At 35.6% G+C, this 21,447-nt stretch overlaps 1 protein-coding gene across 2 annotated transcripts in view; it reads left to right on the top strand.

Annotated features, from left to right (window-relative positions):
• Positions 1-21,447, top strand: part of LOC137385794 (putative N-acetylated-alpha-linked acidic dipeptidase) — a 37,367-nt gene that overhangs the window by 10,645 nt on the left and 5,275 nt on the right. Inside the window, exons 3-14 of one of the 2 annotated variants that reach the window (XM_068072357.1) lie at positions 2,741-2,900; positions 4,170-4,301; positions 7,023-7,148; positions 8,640-8,832; positions 11,780-11,975; positions 12,583-12,668; positions 14,932-15,051; positions 15,154-15,236; positions 16,477-16,608; positions 19,254-19,336; positions 19,578-19,668; positions 20,234-20,501. In XM_068072357.1, the coding sequence (XP_067928458.1) occupies positions 2,741-2,900; positions 4,170-4,301; positions 7,023-7,148; positions 8,640-8,832; positions 11,780-11,975; positions 12,583-12,668; positions 14,932-15,051; positions 15,154-15,236; positions 16,477-16,608; positions 19,254-19,336; positions 19,578-19,668; positions 20,234-20,501 (1,670 nt within the window). Of the gene's footprint in view, positions 1-2,740; positions 2,901-4,169; positions 4,302-7,022; positions 7,149-8,639; positions 8,833-9,090; positions 9,290-11,779; positions 11,976-12,582; positions 12,669-14,931; positions 15,052-15,153; positions 15,237-16,476; positions 16,609-19,253; positions 19,337-19,577; positions 19,669-20,233; positions 20,502-21,447 lie in introns of both variants that reach the window. The other variant, XM_068072356.1, reaches the window with a different exon arrangement.

The raw sequence follows: 21,447 nt of genomic DNA on the forward strand, positions 1-21,447 counted from the left end.
AATGGGAAACTATGTATGTCATGTTTTCAGAAACGAAAAGACAACTAATATTAATTTTATCAGAGTTGTGAGCGATTGCAATAGCAGCATAGTAGGCCTATTACTCCTCTTCATAGACAGCAGCTAGTAAAATATCTAAATTCCTAGGAATACTTATTTCAAGAATTAGATGACACAAAAAGGGCCTGTACTTATATTTGTCGTAAGTATGGATTTGTGAACACGTATTAGTTATTTGAGGAGATAATTGATACATCTTTGCTATAATATGAACAGTGTCTGTTTGTCCATCTGTCTGGAGCCGTGCTCGGAGGTTAGGAAAAAATTGCTTTCAACAGGACTTGAACCTCAAACTTTCAACTTGAAAGACTGAAACTGTAACACCTGCACCAATCAACCTATTAAAATTGTTGTGCAGTTAGTTACTCACTCTGACTGAAACCTGCCTGCCTGGGCTTTAGTAACCATAGCAATAACACTTTTCGTTTGTCCTTGACCTGTGTTACTGCTTTCCAACTACATGCCAAATTTGATCAACAAAGTCGATGTTCTGTACTGGCGGTGTATCGGCCAATAATGTTGTGAGCCCAAGGTCATTTCAAGTTCCTTATCTTTTTAGCTCTCTATACTTGCAAACATAGTTGTTGCAGCGATGAGGCTATGTTAATCTTTACTTGTCAACACGAGATAAATACGCTCATGGCTGATGACAAGTGGGTGTGACCCGACACCAACATGCTGGTACCATGAGAAAAGGTTACTGAACGTGTTGATGTTCCTTGTGGTGCTTCCATCAGCCATGTAGCTACCCACTGTGCTAATAAAAGACACGACCAAATATGTACCAAATGATGAATTAGATATTTCTTACTTGATTTGGCATAAATCTATTTTTGGTGAACCATGACAAGAATATAAAACATTCTGATTGCAAATATTAGGTTTGCAGGTCGATACATATCCGCCAGCTTTTCATCATAATGACATAGCATTTATTGTCTTATGTGGTCTCTGACTTCCAACTTTTTGATCTGTCGAGCAACATTATGAATGAAATGGCACGCGATTGTTAAAAAAGTTTATTTGTCGACTAAAGAGCAGCGGTGCGCATAAATTTTCTTTTTATACATGCAGAGCCGTATAGTTTCACAGAGTCCCGTGACCAACAGAAGCGTATACGAGAGCTCGCTCGATTCCAAACAAACAGGCCACGCCTACTATTTTTATATAAGTTATAATGGAGAGGCCGCAACATTAATCAACAAAAACTACCACTCTCATTAGAAACCTACTCGCTTTAAAGTTGATTGTTGTATCAAAAACCATTTGGAAGAAAACAAAATTTCCTACAAAAAGCCGCTAATAAAGTTTTTGTTAAAACGTAAAGTAAATGCAAAAAAGAGCGGAATTGAGAGTGAGGTATAAATATTGCATTAGAGATCAGTATGTCGATCGGGTTTGTTTGGAATCGGACGTTTTTGTTTCCGGTTTTGGTCGCGAGACTTTGTAAGGCTATATGACTCTGCCAGTACAGAGCTGTATAACTTCACAGAGTTTCGCTGCTAACGGATGCGCATATTGGAGCTCGCACTGCTCCAAACAAACAAGCCGCGCCCACTATTGTTTTATATAAGTTATAATGGAGAGGCCGCAACACTAACCAACAAACATTACCCCCATTGGCAGTCGCTCTGAAATTGATTGTTGTATTATAAACCATTTGAAAAAAGACAAAATTCCCTACAAGAAACTACAAATGATTTTTGTAATAAAGTAAAGTAAATGCAAAAGAGTGAGATGTTGAGAGCGAGGTAAGAATGTTCCATTAGAGATCAGTATGTCGATCGGGTTTGTTTGGAATCAAGCGTTTTTGTTTCCGGCTTTTGGTCACGGGACTCTGTGAAACTATACGACACTGTCTACATGGAGTGATCTAGCAGGAGTAGGTTTAACCTAGGAACAGCCAGAGTAACCTAGCAGGAGTAGGTTTAACCTAGGAATAGCCAGAGTGACCTAGCAGGAGTAGGTTTAACCTAAGAATAGCCAGAGTGACCTATGAGGAGGATCTTTAACCTAGGAATAGCCAGAGTGACCTAGCAGGAGTAGGTTTAACCTAGGAATAGCCAGAGTGACCTAGCAGGAGTAGGTTTAACCTAAGAATAGCCAGAGTGACCTAGGAGGAGGATCTTCAAACTAGGAACAGCCAGAGTGACCTTCGTAGCAGGAGTAGGTTTAACCTAAGAATAGCCAGAGTGACCTAGCAGGAGGATCTTTAAACTAGGAATAGCCAGAGAACAGCAGTACTACACTGCAGCAGTTAGGACTATTATGTTACATGATGATAGAAGAAAGATGTTTGTCCAGATAAAAAATTAATATGGTTTCACCCAAACCAGTTTCCACGTAGCTGCCTTTGCAAATTAAAATGTAGTTTGTGTGTAACCTAACATAAATAAAATTTATGCTAGGTCATTGTTGTTTCGGATTCTGGTTGAATAATGCAGCCTTGCTGAATTAGTTTAGCATGGCTACAGCTTGTTCTCATACTAAAATGACTGTAAGTGGTTTCTGTAGATTATGGATATCAGCGCCATTTGTGGTATGCACAGTGCCCCATCAATCTAGAAGATTTCAAAAGGCTAAAATTCAACATACTATTTTGGTCGCCTATGCAATGTGACTGTCATTATTCTGAAGATTAACGAGCATCAGATGATGCTTTAAATGATGTATATTACAGAGAATACAGCAGCAAGCCTCATCTGGCAGGAAGTGAGAGAAATAATGAGCTAGCTGATATGATTGAAACCAAGTGGAGAGATGAGTATAAGTTTAAGACAAAGCGAGATGTTTTTAATGTGCTGCTCTCGTACCCAGGAGGACCGGATGAAAGAAATCGGGTAGCTATTGAACCCATCCGACTCTCACATTGTTCTTCAACTCTTTTCCTACCAAATTAATTTTTTACCGGCATTTTTAAATATTTGATAAATCCGAAAATTTATATAAATTGTCGTAATTTTTGAACCCATGGTTTATAAAAGTTATTTTGTCACCAAAATAATCCAAATAATTCTAATAAGATTCAGCAGAATGATCTAAGAGACTTCTTCAGTAATTTTCGCAGCAGGCTGTGAGCGTGCTGCGGATTCTAAATTTGAAGACATATTTTCCTTTTATATCTATATTTAACATTGGTGAATAAAAACTCACTGCAATCATTGATATGTTTGCAACAGTTTGCAGTCAAAACTAGGTTTTATGTGCAATAGAAGTGGAGTTATGAGCATCGATCCATTGTTAGCCGTGTTAAGATAGCCGCAGGGGTGCTATTAAATAACATGCTATAAATCTGCACATTTATAAGTTATATAATGATAATCTATCAAATGCTACAAATATATACCCATGAACAGGTGACATAAACTAACCATACTTATATTACATGCAGAAACAAAAATTAACGTTTTTAAAGCAAAAATATTTATATCGTTTGCTCGGATAGCTACATTCTGATTATTGCTTTTAATGAAATGAACATGGTCTAGTTGACCAATATTTTCCACAATATTTTCTGGCCTCAACTCTTTTTCTGCACTGCTAAACTAGTCGATATTAGCGTCCAAACAATCTTTTAGCAGAGCAAAACTTTTATGTGTTGCATTTAGCACAAATGCAACGCGTAAAAGTTTGCTCACTAGACGTAACCTTTGGCCCAAAGCTTGCAAACCGTTTTTATATGCATGCTCTTCGAAGTATTAAGAACGTGTTAAACAAGGAACTACTATTAGCCTGAGACTGTTATTGATTATTTCTATGGTGTTGCTTTTAAAGTTTTAACAAGAAAAAGCGAAAAGCTTTGGAGTTAGACAATGAGAGAATTAATTGTTAATAATGTAAATGATTTGTTATTAATACAATTTTGTAGACACTTTTCAACTGATCACTTGATATTATGGGTTGATAAAGATCAAAGATAGTCAGTGGCGGTCAAATGGAGGTGACGTTCAAATAAAGGGCGGCTCTTTATTTTTCAACCCTTCTCTCAGAGTGGCGGCCAAGTAGAAGGGGCATTCAAATAGAGATGGTGTTCAATTAGATGTTTTACTGTAATTGTATTTTTTTATCTATATCTGTTGTCAGGATTGTGGAAATTATTTCCCTTGCAGGCTTTCATAATCAATGCAACAAACCAAGTAGAGATGGCCAGCCAGGAGGTGGAGAAAGAGCTGGTGCCCAATGCAGATGCAAGTGATGTTGTCCCTCCTTTCAATGGCTATGCTAAAGCTGCTGATGTCACGGTTAGTTTTTTTTGTTCTTGCAGAAGTTTGTACCTGTATGTGTTTAATGTACCCGTATGTGTTCAATGTACCTATATGGGTTTAATGTACCTGTAAGTGTTTAATGTACCCGTATGTGTTCAATGTACCGGTATGTGTTTAATGTACCCGTATGTGTTTAATGTACCTGTATGTGTTTAATGTACCCGTATGTGTTCAATGTACCGGTATGTGTTTAATGTACCCGTATGTGTTTAATGTACCTGTATGTGTTTATGTACCTGTATGTGTTTATGTACCAGTATGTATTTAATGTACCCGTATGTGTTCAATGTACCGGTATGTGTTTAATGTACCCGTATGTGTTTAATGTACCTGTATGTGTTTAATGTATCTGTATGTGTTTAATGTACCCGTATGTGTTTAATGTACCCGTATGTGTTCAATGTACCGGTATGTGTTTAATGTACCCGTATGTGTTTAATGTACCTGTATGTGTTTATGTACCTGTATGTGTTTATGTACCAGTATGTATTTAATGTACCCGTATGTGTTCAATGTACCGGTATGTGTTTAATGTACCCGTATGTGTTTAATGTACCTGTATGTGTTTATGTACCTGTATGTGTTTATGTACCAGTATGTATTTAATGTACCCATATGTGCTTAATGTACCCGTATTTGTTTAATGTACCCGTATGTGTTTAATGTACCCGTATGTGTTCAATGTACCGGTATGTGTTTAATGTACCCGTATGTGTTTAATGTACCTGTATGTGTTTAATGTATCTGTATGTGTTTAATGTACCCGTATGTGTTTAATGTACCCGTATGTGTTCAATGTACCGGTATGTGTTTAATGTACCCGTATGTGTTTAATGTACCTGTATGTGTTTATGTACCTGTATGTGTTTATGTACCAGTATGTATTTAATGTACCCATATGTGCTTAATGTACCTGTATGTGTTTAATATACCTGTATGTGTTTATGTACCTGTATGTGTTCAATGTACCCGCATGTGTTTAATGTACCTGTATGTGTTTAATGTACCCGTATGTGTTTAATGTACCTGTATGTGTTTAATGCACCTGTATGTGTTTAATGTACCTGTATGTGTTTAATGTACCCGTATGTGTTTAATGTACCCGTATGTGTTCAATGTACCTGTATGTGTTTAATGTACCCGTATGTGTTTAATGTACCTGTATGTGTGTAATGTACCTATATGTGTTTAATGTACCTGTATGTGTTTAATGTACCTGTATGTGTTTAATGTACCTGTATTTGTTTAATGTACATGTATGTGTTTAATGTACCTGTATTTGTTTAATGTACCTGTATTTGTTTAATGTACCTGTATTTGTTTAATGTACCTGTATGTGTTCAATGTACCCGTATGTGTTTATTGTACCTGTATCTGTTTAAGGCACCATTTTTGTTAACAACTTTTCCAAATGTCGCTTTTTGGAAGGCTTTTGTGACTTGTATAAAAACGTTGAGGCCCAAAACATAAAATCTTACAACAAAAGTATTCAGCGTATTTGATTGTGGTACTCATTAAATTTGTCTGTTGAATTGTGTACCGGTGCTGCAATTTTGTGAGGACTAGCTATTTTGTTATATTTTTATCATTTTCTGTTAATCATTTTAGTTTAAATATTTTATTTTCTTAAAATTACTTTGCAATGCTCAAACAGCCAACACAACAATGCATGTATGTTAACCGATTTTGTTTGCTCTGTGAAAGTCCTTAAAGAATAGAGAAAGCATAATAGTATTATGCTTTATTATTTATCTTGAGGTGTTGACGACTGATCTTATAAAAAAGAATCAAGGAGATTGACCCACCAGAAGCTGAGCTATAGCCAGCCAAACACAGGTCTACCTAATAACGAATTAAAGGAAAACCCCTTCGAAAATCCTGAGAATTGTGACGTATGAAATCGACTTAGTGGACATGTGCCGGAGTTGCGCACCCTCACCGCCATTACATATACTGATTGTTTTAGGCTACGAGATATGACACGCTTCTCGCGATAGTAAAGAATTTAAAAACTAGCTCTGGTTTCTCAGGAGAACCAAGCAAATATTGTGTGGTAAAGGCAGTTGCCCACAACCCCTTGCCATGATTTTTCAAAACATAAGAGCAGATTTTGACTATTGTGCCTCAAATTTTAACTCGATCTTCACGGATATCCTCCGAAGATATTCTGTTCAACGAATGGTGCGTGTATAGTCTATATTATACGATATCCATGATTTGCAGTTTGTTTAGAATAAGAAATGGGAATGTGAATTTTTGTTTATTCATATTTTTTCCAACTTACACCCGTGGCTTTGGACGGATCGACAGACAGACGGACACAGCTCTTATTATAGTAAAGATTTGCATAAGATTGACATTGCGTCAACATCTTGCTGCATATGAAAATCTAAAGTTGAAGTTCAATGAGCAAACCTACAATAATACATGCTTTAGAATGAAATAGGTTGCTGAGTTATGGTTTGAAGTAAATTCCCACCTAAAAAGAACAACATACTGCAATATATAAGACAAGACAGTTACGCTTGCTTCCGTGATAACATAGTATTGACAGCTCGCCAACTGCCGCTGATCAAACTGTTATGCATCACATTTTAGGCGCTCCTGCTCTTATGTATGTTTGACTACATGTAATCTATTTGTTTCATTTGACATATCCAAAACTTTCAAGTTACTAAGGCTAGCATTGGTTTGTAGAGAACTAAGGCATACTATGTAAACTACTGCCGGGCTGAAGATTTTGATCACATGGTCGAGAAGGGGCTCAACTTGACTGACGCCATTGTTATATGCAGATATGGCAAGATCTTCAGAGGAAACAAGGTAAATATATATTTTTAGCTGTTTTTTGGCATGTGATATTCCTATATTTAATGAACCATCTTAATTGGTAGAGCACTTACAGAAGCCGCGTGCATGTTGAGGCTGTTTTGGTAACCAACCCACCTCAAGGGTAAAGAAATGAAGCTGTTATAAAATATCTCACTTGTTGAGGGATTCCTTGTATACAGTAATACTTCAACTTACGAGTGCTCCAACGTACGAGAAACTTGAGATACGAGCCAGCTTTTAAGCAAGTTTTAGCACTAACATACGAGCCATGTTTGAGATACGAGCACGTGAGTCAGTTGCCAAGTATGCCGGAGGTGTTTTATGAGAACAGCATCACTCTGTATTTTTCAACTGCTCAGGTTATACTTTTGTACCGTGTTTTTTTTGCGATTTTCAGTGCATAATTATGTGAATTAAAAGTACTCTGCGTTGACCGAAAGTTTGCCAGTAAAATGAAAGATAATGCAAAAAAAAGCGAATAATAACAGTTGACATTAAACGGAAAATTATTGAAAATATGCAAAATGTGTATGCGTGATTGAGCTAGCTCAGTAATATGACAGAAATACATCCACAATTATCAAACCGAAGGATTATATTCAGGGCATTTAGTTCGCAAAAGGACTGGCCATAGTTTCTAAACGACGCAGCGATCTTCACGACCGCTGATGGAGAGACTGCTCAGGCATTGGATAAACAATTGGCCGGTGACAGCGTAACTGAAACGATGTTATATGAAAAGGCCGGCGCTATCTAGCAAAACTATAAAAATAGACATTCGGACAAGTTGGCTAATGGTCGCGCATTAACCTTTTGTGACGACACCTGCGTTCGTCTTAATCGCAACATGTCGAAAGGGCGACAAAGGCAAACGTCTTTAGATAGGATCATCTTAAAACGACCGGCTAGTCGTGGAAGCGAAACAAAGGAAAAAATAGCTAACCAGCGAGAAACTTCAAACCACAAACGCCGAAGAAATTTTAATTACGTTAAGTTAAAAATGAAATATTGCTTTTAGGTTTGCATCTACGTTTGTCTTTTAAGACATTGATAAAATCCAAATTTATCAAAGTCAACTGTTGTAATGAAGGATAACTTATATTTCCCTCTCTGGAAAATGCTAGCGTTAGCTGCTATTGTATGTATTTAATTTTACATTTTAATTAATCACATTTCCTGGCATTATTTTTTAATTGTTGCTTTTTGAAAGCATTTGGTAAATTAGGACAATAACCAACATGTTCTTTCGGTTACAATATCTTGTTTTGAGTGTTTGATTTGCATTTTTTAGAGTATGGAAACCAATCAATATATATTTAATGGTTTTATATATAAATAAATTGCACCAACATGCGAGTAAATTAACATACGAGCTCGGTCTCGGAACGCATTAAGCTCGTAAGTCGAAGTATGAATGTATTAGCGTTTTATTCAACTATATCTATGGCGAGTATGTGTTGACAGTATTCATTTCATCGATAGGTTAAACTGGCTCAGCAGCTGGGTGCAGTAGCAGTGATTTTATATAATGACCCAGCAGAAAGTGTTTATGGGGTGAATGCCACTTATGAAGAGACATTCCCACACAGCTGGTTTTTGCCACCTTCCGGTGTAGAACGAGGTGGCACCAGCACAGCCAAGGGAGATCCTTTAACGGAGGGATACCCAGCTAAAGGTATACTTGCCTCTGCAGCGGAGTTGCTTGCTCTTTCTTCTCCGTCGCCTGTACCAGCTTACAGACTGCGTTTGCCTGTTACGCTACCGATTGCTTGCCCGCTGCAATGGCTCCTACTCTTTGACAGAGACTTTGGGGGTCTAGCGCAAGAAATAGACATACCACAAAAGAAAATAGACAGAGATATGGAGAAAGAAACTCTTGGAATGAATAAAAAATGTCATAGTTTCAACCTATCCAAGTCTATTTTCTTTTTAGGTAAAATTTGCCCAACAATACGGAGCAGTCGGGGTTTTAATCTACAATGATCCACAAGAAAGTGTCGATTTAGACAAAAAAACAGCTAACTATAATGACACATTTCCGAATTCCTGGTTTCTGCCACCGAGTGGTGTTGAGCGAGGCTCTGTTATGGAGTTCTCTGGTGATCCACTTACTGCTGGTTTCCCTTCCAAAGGTAATTCCAAGTTTTGTCTTGGGCAATAGATCTGGACTGTCTTTGAGCTTATGCAAGGCTTACCAGACAAAACTCCTTTACTGTCATAACCTTGATCTTTCAAACTCATGCACTGCTTGCTTGCAATGATTGGCATGTTTTGCTAAAGTGGCTTTCTGGCTGCATGATGTTCTTATTTTAGAAATATTCCAATGCAGGCATTTACATTTTGTTTAACTATTTGTAGCACTTTTTCCCAAATTAAATCAAAATTTCAATTTATAATTAATACCCTGCAGGATGAAATTACTCGCGGAGCTAAATATTGCAAAAACTGTCTTTTCATGCATATTCGCGGGTGAACACCTTCGCGAATAAATTAATTCGTGAATGCAGCTATCTATAAAGTAAAACCTTCACCTGCGTATACCACGTGTCTAGGTTTCTATTTAGCTGAGAAATTTATGTGATCATGCTAAGCTATAAATTTCTGGCTGCATCCAGAAGTTTTCATAAATATTTATCGATTTGGAGGCCTTTGGTAAACCAACAACTTGTGGTAAGTTATGAGTTTTTTTCAAAACCATTCACTGAATTAATCAAATTAAAATTTACTTTGGTTCCTTGATAAAACACAACATTTATTTTTTCCATCCCTACCGTTCCTCATCTTCACGAAAAACCAGCATAGTCTAACTCATCAAGTTCCGCTACTTGTTTCAGTGTGAGAGCCAATCATCTGCACAGATAACTTGTGACAACCTTGTATAATTTTATAAAGAAGCGTGATGCATTGGTAATAGGCATAACTCAAAGCCCCAGCGATGATTTTTAAAGAGTTTTGAACATACATTTACAAACTCTGCCTCGTGGCTAGTTTTTAATTTGCTGCAGTAGTTATTCTCCCTTGTGTTGAAAATAAAATTAATTATTTGCAGATTTTAACAATTCACGGAATTGGTTACGCAAAATCGCGAATTATTAAATCCATCAAATAATTTAATCCGGTAGGGTAATACATGAAATACAGTAACATGTTTCTTTGTTAAAATGTTTCAGGAACTTTAATTTTGTTTTTATCAGCTTTTTTATCTGAACTTTTCATTTGTTAGCTATTCGTATAACGCTAAATGTTAGTACACTGTATAGGTCATTAGTAGCATTGATTATTTGTTTCATTACCAATATAGGTCATTAGTAGCATTTATTATTTGTTTCATTACCAATATAGGTCATTAGTAGCATTGATTATTTGTTTCATTACCTATATAGGTCATTAGTATCATTGATTATTTGTTTCATTACCAATATAGGTCATTACAAGTACCCGCAACTAAGAGCAATACCAATGTAGGCCATGGCGTACTCCAAAAACTTTTAATATTACCAAAATAGTTACTCATACCAATACTTGAAAAACTGTCAATATAGGTTATTGTTAGCGCAAGAACCATAAAAATACCAATATAGTTAATCACCACTACCAACCATTTTGAATAAACTCGATTTGGACCATTACTAATATCAAAAACGTTCATCAGTATCAGAACAGGTCATTATGAATCCATTGTTTTTTTTACGTCATCCCCCTGTTTGCACATGCGCTCGTCCACGAAAAAGCCACCATCTTTGTAGAAAACGATCGTCATTCTCTTGATTAATAGTATTTTTCGGTGTTGTTTTGATACTAAAACAAACAATTTGCAAACAAAAGCATTGTTTGCAATAATTAATTGCAGAAGCTTCGTGTTTTTAACAATAAAAGTTGTCCATAAAGATGGCAGACAACAATAGAATGACGTCACAAAAAGCGAAGAATACAAACATTTTTTAGCAATACTAATATAGAATTTGACAGGCCTATGGGCAAACACTTTGAATAACACTGATGTAGGTCATGACTAGCGCCAACAACTTTGAAGAACCAATGTAGGTCATAGCTAGCGCTGACAGCATTGAGCTATATTGGCATTATTTATTTTTTCTAAATAAATAGTGCCAAGAGCCTTAAGTACATGTAGATGCTTGTGAAGATGCTTATGCATGAATTATAAATATAGTATAATGTCAGTGGTATAATATAATAGTGACGGTGTAAAATTGGCTTTACCATTGTTTTATTAGTTCTTATCTTGTTTATATTGTTCTATATTTTGCAAAAATTTGTAAGGCTGATTTTAAAAGCATAAAATGAGTCTTGTCATATTTTTATTTTGTTACAAACATTAAAATTATCATCAAAAGTTTTGGTCTACTTCGGCCTTTGCAGAAACAATCGTTCAAAATTATTGTTTAAGTTCAAATGTTTTGACAATTTAATATTTGATTGTAGTATTTGCCAAAAGTAGATATGCGATTTTGTTTAATTCTTGACAGGGTAATCTTCAGTTTAAAAAAAATAATATATTGACTACTAAAATATTTTTACTACTTAGTGTTCAACCACAAATTTCTAGAAGCAGAGCAAATGGCATCCAAAGTTTTTGATGATATATTATTTACTAAATACAGATTATGCCATAAGAAAGTCTGTGGAGCAAGTGAGAGACGAGAAGCTCATTCCTAACATTCCAACCCAGCCTATCGGGTATTTCGACGCAAAGCACTTCTTTAAAGCTCTCGGTGGTGACGAGGTTGCTAATGACGATTGGAAGGGAAGACTTGATGGTATAACATACAGATACGGAGGGGAATTAAAAGACAACAAGTCAGTAGCAATTCTTACAAAAATACTTTCTAATTTTTTTGGTTAATCAGTAATAGAAATATTTATGACCCGCTTAATGCACACTCGCTCTGTCGTATATCAGTTAGAGAACCGACTAAGAGGTTATAGTTGTATTCGAAACCAGCGTTATCTAAAATGTAAAATCTTAAAATGCTTTTCTATTTTATTTTATTCAACAATCGTACCCATGTAGTCAAAGGTTAAAAGGTGTCTGATTGGTGCAGGGGTTTGAGTGTTGGTGTACCAAGCCAAGAGTTGAGAGTTCGAATCCTGTTGACAATAATATTTTTTCATAACACTTTTAGCGTTGTTTCGGAGAGAAAAATGGACGAACCAATGGGCATGGTTAATATTATAGTAAAAATTTTATACAGTACTCACATAACAATATTTTATTATTTGTTAAAGTTGCATGAAGGCTTGCATCAAACCTATCGTAAAAACTATTACAATAATTTGGTTAACTAGTCAAGAATGTCCCTATTGTTATTGCTGATGATTTATGCAGTTGTATCTGTGATGCAATGTGAGACAATATATGGTACCGTTCAAGTAGGTCAAATATATGGAACGAAAAATATTTTAGGAAATTTCGGATATTGAACAACAACAAGGATGAGAGAAGAAATATTACCAACGTATTTGGAATAATTGAAGGTTCGGAGGAGCCAGGTAAAAGCCAATTTCAATGATCTCTCAAGTTAGATACTAGTAAATGCTGTTACTTATAGTTCCATAGTGTTGGATTACTTATAGTTCCATAGTGTTGGAGTACTTATAGTTTCATAGTGTTGGAGTACTTATAGTTCCATAGTGTAGGAGTACTTATAGTTCCATAGTGTTGGAGTACTTATAGTTTCATAGTGTTGGAGTACTTATAGTTCCATAGTGTTGGAGTACTTATAGTTCCATAGTGTTGGAGTACTTATAGTTTCATAGTGTTGGAGTACTTATAGTTCCATAGTGTTGGAGTACTTATAGTTCCATAGTGTTGGAATACTTATAGTTCCATAGTGTTGGAGTACTTACAGTTCCATAGTGTTGGAGTACTTATAGTTCCATAGTGTTGGAGTACTTATAGTTCCATAGTGTTGGAGTACTTATAGTTCCATAGTGTTGGAGTACTTATAGTTCCATAGTGTTGGAGTACTTATAGTTCCATAGTGTTGGAGTACTTATAGTTTCATAGTGTTAGAATATTTATAGTTTCATAGTGTTGGAGTACTTACAGTTCCATAGTGTTGGAGTACTTATAGTTCTATAGTGTTGGAGTACTTATAGTTCCATAGTGTTGGAGTACTTATAGTTCCATAGTGATGGAGTACTTATAGTTCCATAGTGTTGGAGTACTTATAGTTCCATAGTGTTGGAATACTTATAGTTCCATAGTGTTAGAATATTTATAGTTTCATAGTGTTAGATTACTTATAGTTCCATAGTGTTGGATTACTTATAGTTTCTTAGTATTGGATTACTTATAGTTCCATAGTGTTGGAGTACTTATAGTTTCTTAGTGTTAGAATACTTATAGTTCCATAGTGTTGGAGTACTTATAGTTCCATAGTGTTGGAATACTTATAGGTCCATAGTGTTGGAGTACTTATAGTTCCATAGTGTTGGAGAACTTATAGTTCCATAGTGTTGGAGTACTTATAGTTCCATAGTGTTGGAGAACTTATAGTTCCATTGTGTTAGAGTACTTATAGTTTCATAGTGTTAGAATGTTTATAGTTTCATAGTGTTAGATTACTTATTGTTCCATAGTGTTGGATTACTTATAGTTTCTTAGTATTGGATTACTTATAGTTCCATAGTGTTGGAGTACTTATAGTTTCTTAGTGTTAGAATACTTATAGTTTCATAGTGTTGGAGTACTTATAGTTCCATAGTGTTGGAGTACTTATAGTTCCATAGTGTTGGAGTACTTATAGTTTCATAGTGTTAGAATATTTATAGTTTCATAGTGTTAGAATACTTATAGTTCCATAGTGTTGGAGTACTTATAGTTCCATAGTGTTGGAGTACTTATAATTCATAGTGTTGGAGTACTTATAGTTTCATAGTGTTGGAGTACTTATATTATATTGTCGTTATACTTGCTAAGAATGTTAAAGCTGGAGTAATCAGTACTTGACCGCATGCTTAAACAACCAACAAAAAATTACTTAATCTTGTTTAATGAGTTTATATAGTACTACAGTCCTACCTCAACATACAAACTTAATGCGTTGTAAGACAAACCTCATGTGTTAATTCTCTCATATCTCAAATCGAGTTTTCCTGTCTAATTTAATTAAATACAGACGATCCATTCTCACCCTCTGAAAAACCACCTAAAAACATGATATCACAATGGAAAACTTGTTTCTGGTTGGTCAAATTTGCCACCTGCACTCACAAAATAACAGATGCCTTTGCAATGGTTATGGTCTGCAATAAAATGAAACATAATTGTGTGCATTAGTGTATAAAGTTCCTACTTTCAAGACATATGGTAGAGGGAGACGCTTGATGGCAACACGTTTAGTGCCCTACATTTATGTGGCGCTACATAACATATACTTTAAGTTTAACTTGAATGACTTTGGCGTATTATGCACACACTTAAAATCAATTTTAATCCTACACTAAACTTAATTCTAATTGTGCTTTCGCGGTTTTTTTATTATGTTCTTCCGGCTTGCCTTTTTTCCTTGTTTTTAGACTCATTTTCACGTTCAGTCAGTTTTCTGAAATCTCTTTTGATTTGACAAGAACAGTCGAGCGATGCTGTTCTCGTAAGCAGCGTTTCACATACTTGTATCTTAAAATTGTCCCAAATCTCAAAGCAAAGATTTGCTCGGAAATTTCCCCGTATTTTGACATCTCTCGTATGTCGAAGTACGACTGTATACTAATTCTCAATCTTATATAATCCATAATAATGACTTTACAGACCGATATGTAATCATGGGGAATCACAGAGATGCATGGATGAATGGAGCCGTAGATGCTACAAGTGGTACAGCAGTAATGATGGAGACAAGCCGTGTTTTCTCTAAGCTTATGAAAACTGGTAAGAAGTCACTGTATGACTGTATAATCACATGTGCTGCATGACAGATGGTCACACCGCATGCAGGTTTGCTAAAATATGATATTATCTGTGAATATTCAGGGTGGAGACCAAGAAGAACCATCATATTTGCGAGCTGGGATGGAGAAGAGTACGGTATCATTGGTTCAATAGAATGGTTAGACGTGAGTACGGTATCATTGGTTCAATAGAATGGTTAGACGTGAGTACGGTATCATTGGTTCAATAGAATGGTTAGGCGTGAGTACGGTATCATTGGTTCAATAGAATGGTTAGACGTGAGTGCGGTATCATTGGTTCAATAGAATGGTTAGACGTGAGTACGGTATCATTGGTTCAATAGAATGGTTAGACGTGAGTACGGTATCATTGGTTCAATAGAATGGTTAGATGTGAGTACGGTATCATTGGTTCAATAGAATGGTTAGACGTGAGTACGGTATCATTGGTTCAATAGAATGGTTAAACGTGAGTACGGTATCATTGGTTCAATAGAATGGTTAGACGTGAGTACGGTATCATTGGTTCAATAGAATGGTTAGACGTGAGTACGGTATCATTGGTTCAATAGAATGGTTAAACGTGAGTACGGTATTATTGGTTCAATAGAATGGTTAGGCGTGAGTACGGTATCATTAATTTAATATACTGGTTAAATGTGAGTAAACAACCCCCCCCCTACATCAGTCGCTTCCAATAGTATGCTTCATACTATTTGTGGATTTCAAACTAACAGAAAACTGTCAGAGCTTTTTTGCAGATATCGAGACATGACATATAAACATGATATAAATGGAAATGTTTGTTTTGGTTATACCTTTTTTCCTCGCTTGGCTAATGTGAGCTGTGACAGGCTTGTGCTAGAATTGTAAAGTGTCCAATATGAACCAGACCTAACTAACTATTCAATATATTGCTCCGGTTGTGGCCTTGCTCATCTGTGGGAACATCAAGTGAAGCCACTCTAGTTACTTCTAGCTACTTCACCCTAATCCTCTTCTCAGTTAGGTTTGTACAATGTTCTTGTTGTATCAGGCTATAGACTAGCTCTTCTGTTGCACAGATGTTTCTTACGATTTAAATATTTCATAAAATGGACTACAAAGTTGCCAAATTGAAATGCTAAATATAGAATATCTTATTATTAGCAGTATTTGCTTAGCAAATTGTTGCAAGCCTTTGGTTTTATCATCAGCACCAAGAAAGTGAAGTTTTTTTGAAATTGAAATTTTTTTACAGAAGCTATCTATAAAGTACTTCCTGTAAGTTTGCTTTAAAAATAAGTGCTATACACTTAAGTAGTGTGGGAACCAATTCTTCAGTCTGTTGGAGCACAGGCTAAAACATTCAAATTGTGCAGTTGTGTTATCTCTAGACATTTATACATGTATGCTTATCTTGCAGGAAGTGAAGGTACTGCTGGCAGCAAGAGCTGTTGTCTACCTCAACTGCGACAGCGGAGTGGTCTACAACCAGTATCTACTGGCTGGAGCATCTCCTCTCCTTCACAAACTTATGTATGACACGGCTAAAATGGTATGTATTTCTTACTATAATTGGTCCATACGGATATTTGACATCAGCATTCGAGAATTATTTTCGAGTGAAATTGTCCTCAATTATTTTCTATTATCTTTTAACATCACCCCTTTCCTTTTTATGTTCATAATGAGTTTAGTTTTGTTTATATAAAGTACCAAAAGAGATTTTTTGGTATTGAACCCTATTTTTTTATTATTTGACCATTGATGCCTGAGAAGTTTTTACTCACAATGTCACATGTAATTTAATATTCACATGTCTTTCTGTTAGTAGTGCATATGGTGTTCTCGTACTCACCTTTCCTATTTCAGTACCACATAAAAACACACACAAAACAATGCAAAGGTTTTAAACACCAGTAAATAGTTTTATAAAAGTGAGCCACCAAGGTTTTTCTATGTCCCAACTCTGCAAAGCTTTGTACCAGCCACCATCTATAATTCATCAGTGACTGACTATTTTTATATTTATTTACTGAGAACTTTTGCCGTCAGAAAGTTTTTAATGCATAGACAGACCACCAACAGTTGATGCAATTTAGAATTGTACAAAGTATTTTAGGTGTCTTTGCACATAGAATGCATAGTTTCTAGGTCAATGTAGGTTTGTTGGTCAATATGTATTTATAATATACGTATTGACCAACAAAATATGTGTTTATAATTTAACATTAACGAAATGACAATGACCAGTGCCACAGAGAGCGGTTAGGAAGAGTCTAACAGTCATTCAAAGGCTTCATAAGCTGCAGACTGATTTATAAGGTGTTCTAGCTGGTTTTTAAAGGAGTTGTCTCCTTCTGTTGAAGCATGACTCTTCATAGCAATGGTAGTGTCTAGGGACAACTATTTAGATGATCTTAATTCGATACACCTAAAGCGCATGCAGTAGAATCTTTATTATGTAGGTGTTACAGGTTTATTTTCATTATGATGTTACTGGGTATTGCACCAAACTTGCAGTCGACTATGTTTTTTCGTTACTAAATACATTGAATAATGTATTTAAATATAAATATATTCAATATTTAAATTTGTTCAATATCAAATTACTGTACTTTTCTTGATTGCACCAAACTTGCAGTATGTTTACTCAATATTAAACACATTAAATAATATATTTAATTATAAATGTATTCAATATTTAAATACATGCCATGTTAAATAAGTGCTGATTCGTATCGTGTTCCTGATATGTTCAAGATTATTCGAGGTGCTGCCAGTTAATTAACATCCTATTTAAGCCAACTATCACTCTACCTATTTTAGCAGAGAAATAATAAACAGTACCTTACTAATAGTGTATTACTGAGTTCTAATGAAACCAAAAGCCAAACAGAAAAAACATTATTTCTATTGCGTATACTTCCTCTCTAGTTAGTAAGGTTCACAAATATTGGTATTCGGATGTCTATCGGCGTATACCTTCACCATTTTATCGTCGTGCAAGTGAGGAAAAACTAGAAGCGTATCAGACAACGATACAACCAATGCATTTTGGGTAGTTAAATTAGCTTTAGTAGCATCAAAGTCGATATAGTAGAGGAAAATCGGTATGGGCAGACAACTTTACGTTAATCAAGAATAATTTCTTAACTCTTAGTCTCAATCTAAATTCTAAAACTTTTAAGTCATCGACAAGCGGGAATTCCTGTTGTTATAGTCATCGAGCTGATATCTATCCAACTAACTAAAAGTAATCAATTTTAGTGCTATTACACAGGCAGTTCCCTGCGCCGTGAGAAAGATCATCAGGTGTAATAAGTAGCAGCACAGTTATTCCATAATGTAGCGAGTTAGTTAAGTGGTGCATTTGAGGGTTGATAAGCTGAATATCTGAGTTCGATTCCTGTGCAGTGCTTTTCTTTTCCTAACCTCCAAATATAGTTTTGGACAGACGAACAGCCATGACTATTATTATAGTAAAGATACAGTTATTACCGTTTTTGCTGACTAAAGCTTTTGAATAACTCTGTTCAAGATGGCCTTATAGCCATCATGGGAACAAATGTTACTCGATACTAATATAATTATGGGTGGTCTGTAATTCTCCTTAGCTCTTGGGAATCTCATCGATAAGGAATTTGAGTCTATTGTATGTCGCTGTCTATCAGTATGAGCTATATTAGTTTTGTTCTGGCAGCACTTTTAGTCTTCTATCTTAGTGGTCGCCTTCCTGTAGCACCAGCATAAACTCACAAATAACGAACAGATAAACTATTTTGTAAAAGCCAATCTGAGCAAAAAGAGTATATTATACAGTTGTTTATCTATTGATTTCTTTGTCTGTCGTAGTATAGGAATGCAGTGCTATGTGGTGAAGGGTCATGTTTTCTAGTTTACAAGGTTTTAAGTTATCAAAGCTTTCGGAAAGTTTGCAAAGAATAAAATTAACAATTTAATAATATGTCTGTTTTATTCATACCCTTCTATGATATAACCTGTTCGTTTTTGCTCTTGATTATTTTAAATTGTTATAAAAGCTTTTCAAAGTGATGTATTATTATATAAATAGTTATGTTGCCAATACTCTTCAAATTTGATAATTTTCAATTCAAGTACAAACCCGTATAATCTATGCCTAACTTTGCTGTCGGTAGCCAGATAGACTTTCGATGTACTGACAATAGCCTATTGCAGATACCAGTGCCAGGAGGCCAGAACCTCTATGAACAGTGGTACGATGCTACGGTTGATAAGGATGACCCGGATGCTAAACCCACGTATGCTCCTACGTTTCTTACCTCAATAATGACCTTCTTTAATAGGTAGCATGTCAGTATCGCTCACATGCAACAAACTGGCACGCAGCAAACTGGCACGCAACAAACTGGCACGCGTGTTGATGCAGAAGCTTATCATAACTACTAAAAGTTCTTATGTTCTTTTTTAAACTTTTAAGTCAAGATTTCATTTTAGAAAAATATAGTTTTATAATTGCTTACTAGACTTATCTGTCCACAGCATTGGTGATCTTGGCTCAGGGAGTGATCACACCGGTTTCTATCACAGACATGGAATTACAAGCATGGATGTAGTCTACTACTATGATAAGGTAGTCTTTAAGTCTATTCCCAACTACTTTAGAAATTAAACTTTGAACAAAGATTGGCTGCTAGCAAAGTTTGAGTTCTGTTGAATGTTTTACAGTTAAACTCCTTAGTAATACGTTTTCCCACTTTTTTACATAGGAATTGATTGGCTAGTTAGTAAAACAAAACAATTTATGGGTCAGTAGCACAACGATGTACCCTGAATGTTGGCTAATGTTTGGTGCGCTTCTGAAGATTTAGGTAACTTTCAGTGCTGCCGACTAAAAGATTCTTTTACATTTGCTTAATTTATTAAGAGCTAAATATAAAAATGATATTAAAAACTGAACTATTTGATGATTCAGATGTTCTGCTACTAAATTCGCAGCTTTTCCTTGTTTGACTTGAAAACTGCTATTAACAGCAAAATAACTCTGATAATTCTGACAGCAGTTTTTTTATATTTATTGGCATTTTCAAGCTACAAGGGTAAACACATTTGTGTGACCTTTTATATTATCGCTATCAACTGCTGTTCTACTCCAGGGAACTGTTGAGTTACGTTTGAATGTTTTTGATGAATTACAGAAAAAGCTCAAAATTGGATCTTACTACCCCCTCTATCACACCTCATATGACACATTCCAAGCTATTGAACTTTATGACCCGCAGTTCCTCTATCACAAGGCATTAGCCTCTTTTTTTACCGAGATGATAAGAAGCCTTTCCGACTCTGTTATGATTCCGTTTGTCGTCAGCGACTATGCTGTGAGGTTGAGGCAAGTTTACGACGCAATGAACGCTGGTGTGAGAGTTGAACTGGATAAGAAAAATGCTACTTTATCCAAGTCACTCGGTGAGTTTTGAATATAGTGATTAGCTTGTGCAGATAACGTGGGAAGTCGTCTACTCATAACAACTGTAAATTGACTAATTCGTTTACTGAGCCGAAGTGTATATTGCCTGGAGCTGGCTATAAATAAGTGCAGGTAGGTAGGTAGTTAAGCCTGTGTTCTACATCAATGAACTAAACTTACAGGTGCTAAGGCTTAATTGCCTAGTTTTTTTCAGAAATTGGCATTTACAAACTTGGTTTTTGAAATGAAGTTCTTGCCTTTTGTTAATTAATATTGTCTAATATCATGTATTTTACATATAGAAGGAGTTGTAGGCAAGTGTAGTAGGATATTTTTTAAACAGATAGGTAAATTTTTTTATTTATATGTTAATTATAACAAAATAAAAATTACACTAAAAATGAGCACACACTGATTACCGCCTTGAACATGTAGGAATAGGTAATTTTATTCCGAAGAGATATGCAAAAAAGATAAACTTGAAAAATAACTAGTTTATCAGATTTGATGTCTATATACATAGCAGCTGTGGCTCTAGCGCACTGAGACCTTGGCATCCACTTTGAAAGACAACAGGATGTAGTCATTGAAAAACAAAATAGCTCAAAACATTCACTCAAAAATGCTCAAAACAGTTGCATCAATCTGTATGCTCTGTTACAAAACGCACCTTATAATTTCACGAGAGATGTCCTGTTTGTCAACAGGCTTTCTTTTGCCAATGAAATACAGTTGAGATGCTGTCTGGGGCAGACATACAAATCAAAAAACTTTTCTGTATTTTTCATTTTTGCAAAAGCCCTCAGTGTGGCTGTTTGTCACTTTTGCTCCAACAGCCACACTTACAAATAGTCAGCCTTACAACATGCTGTTTTTAATCAGCGGCAAAAAGCGTTGTTTTTGGTTCAAAGTGGCGTCATAGAGGAATTCTAAATTCAAGAGAAT

The sequence above is a fragment of the Watersipora subatra genome, chromosome 1 (assembly GCF_963576615.1).
Source record: "Watersipora subatra chromosome 1, tzWatSuba1.1, whole genome shotgun sequence".
Lineage (NCBI taxonomy): Eukaryota > Metazoa > Bryozoa > Gymnolaemata > Cheilostomatida > Watersiporidae > Watersipora > Watersipora subatra.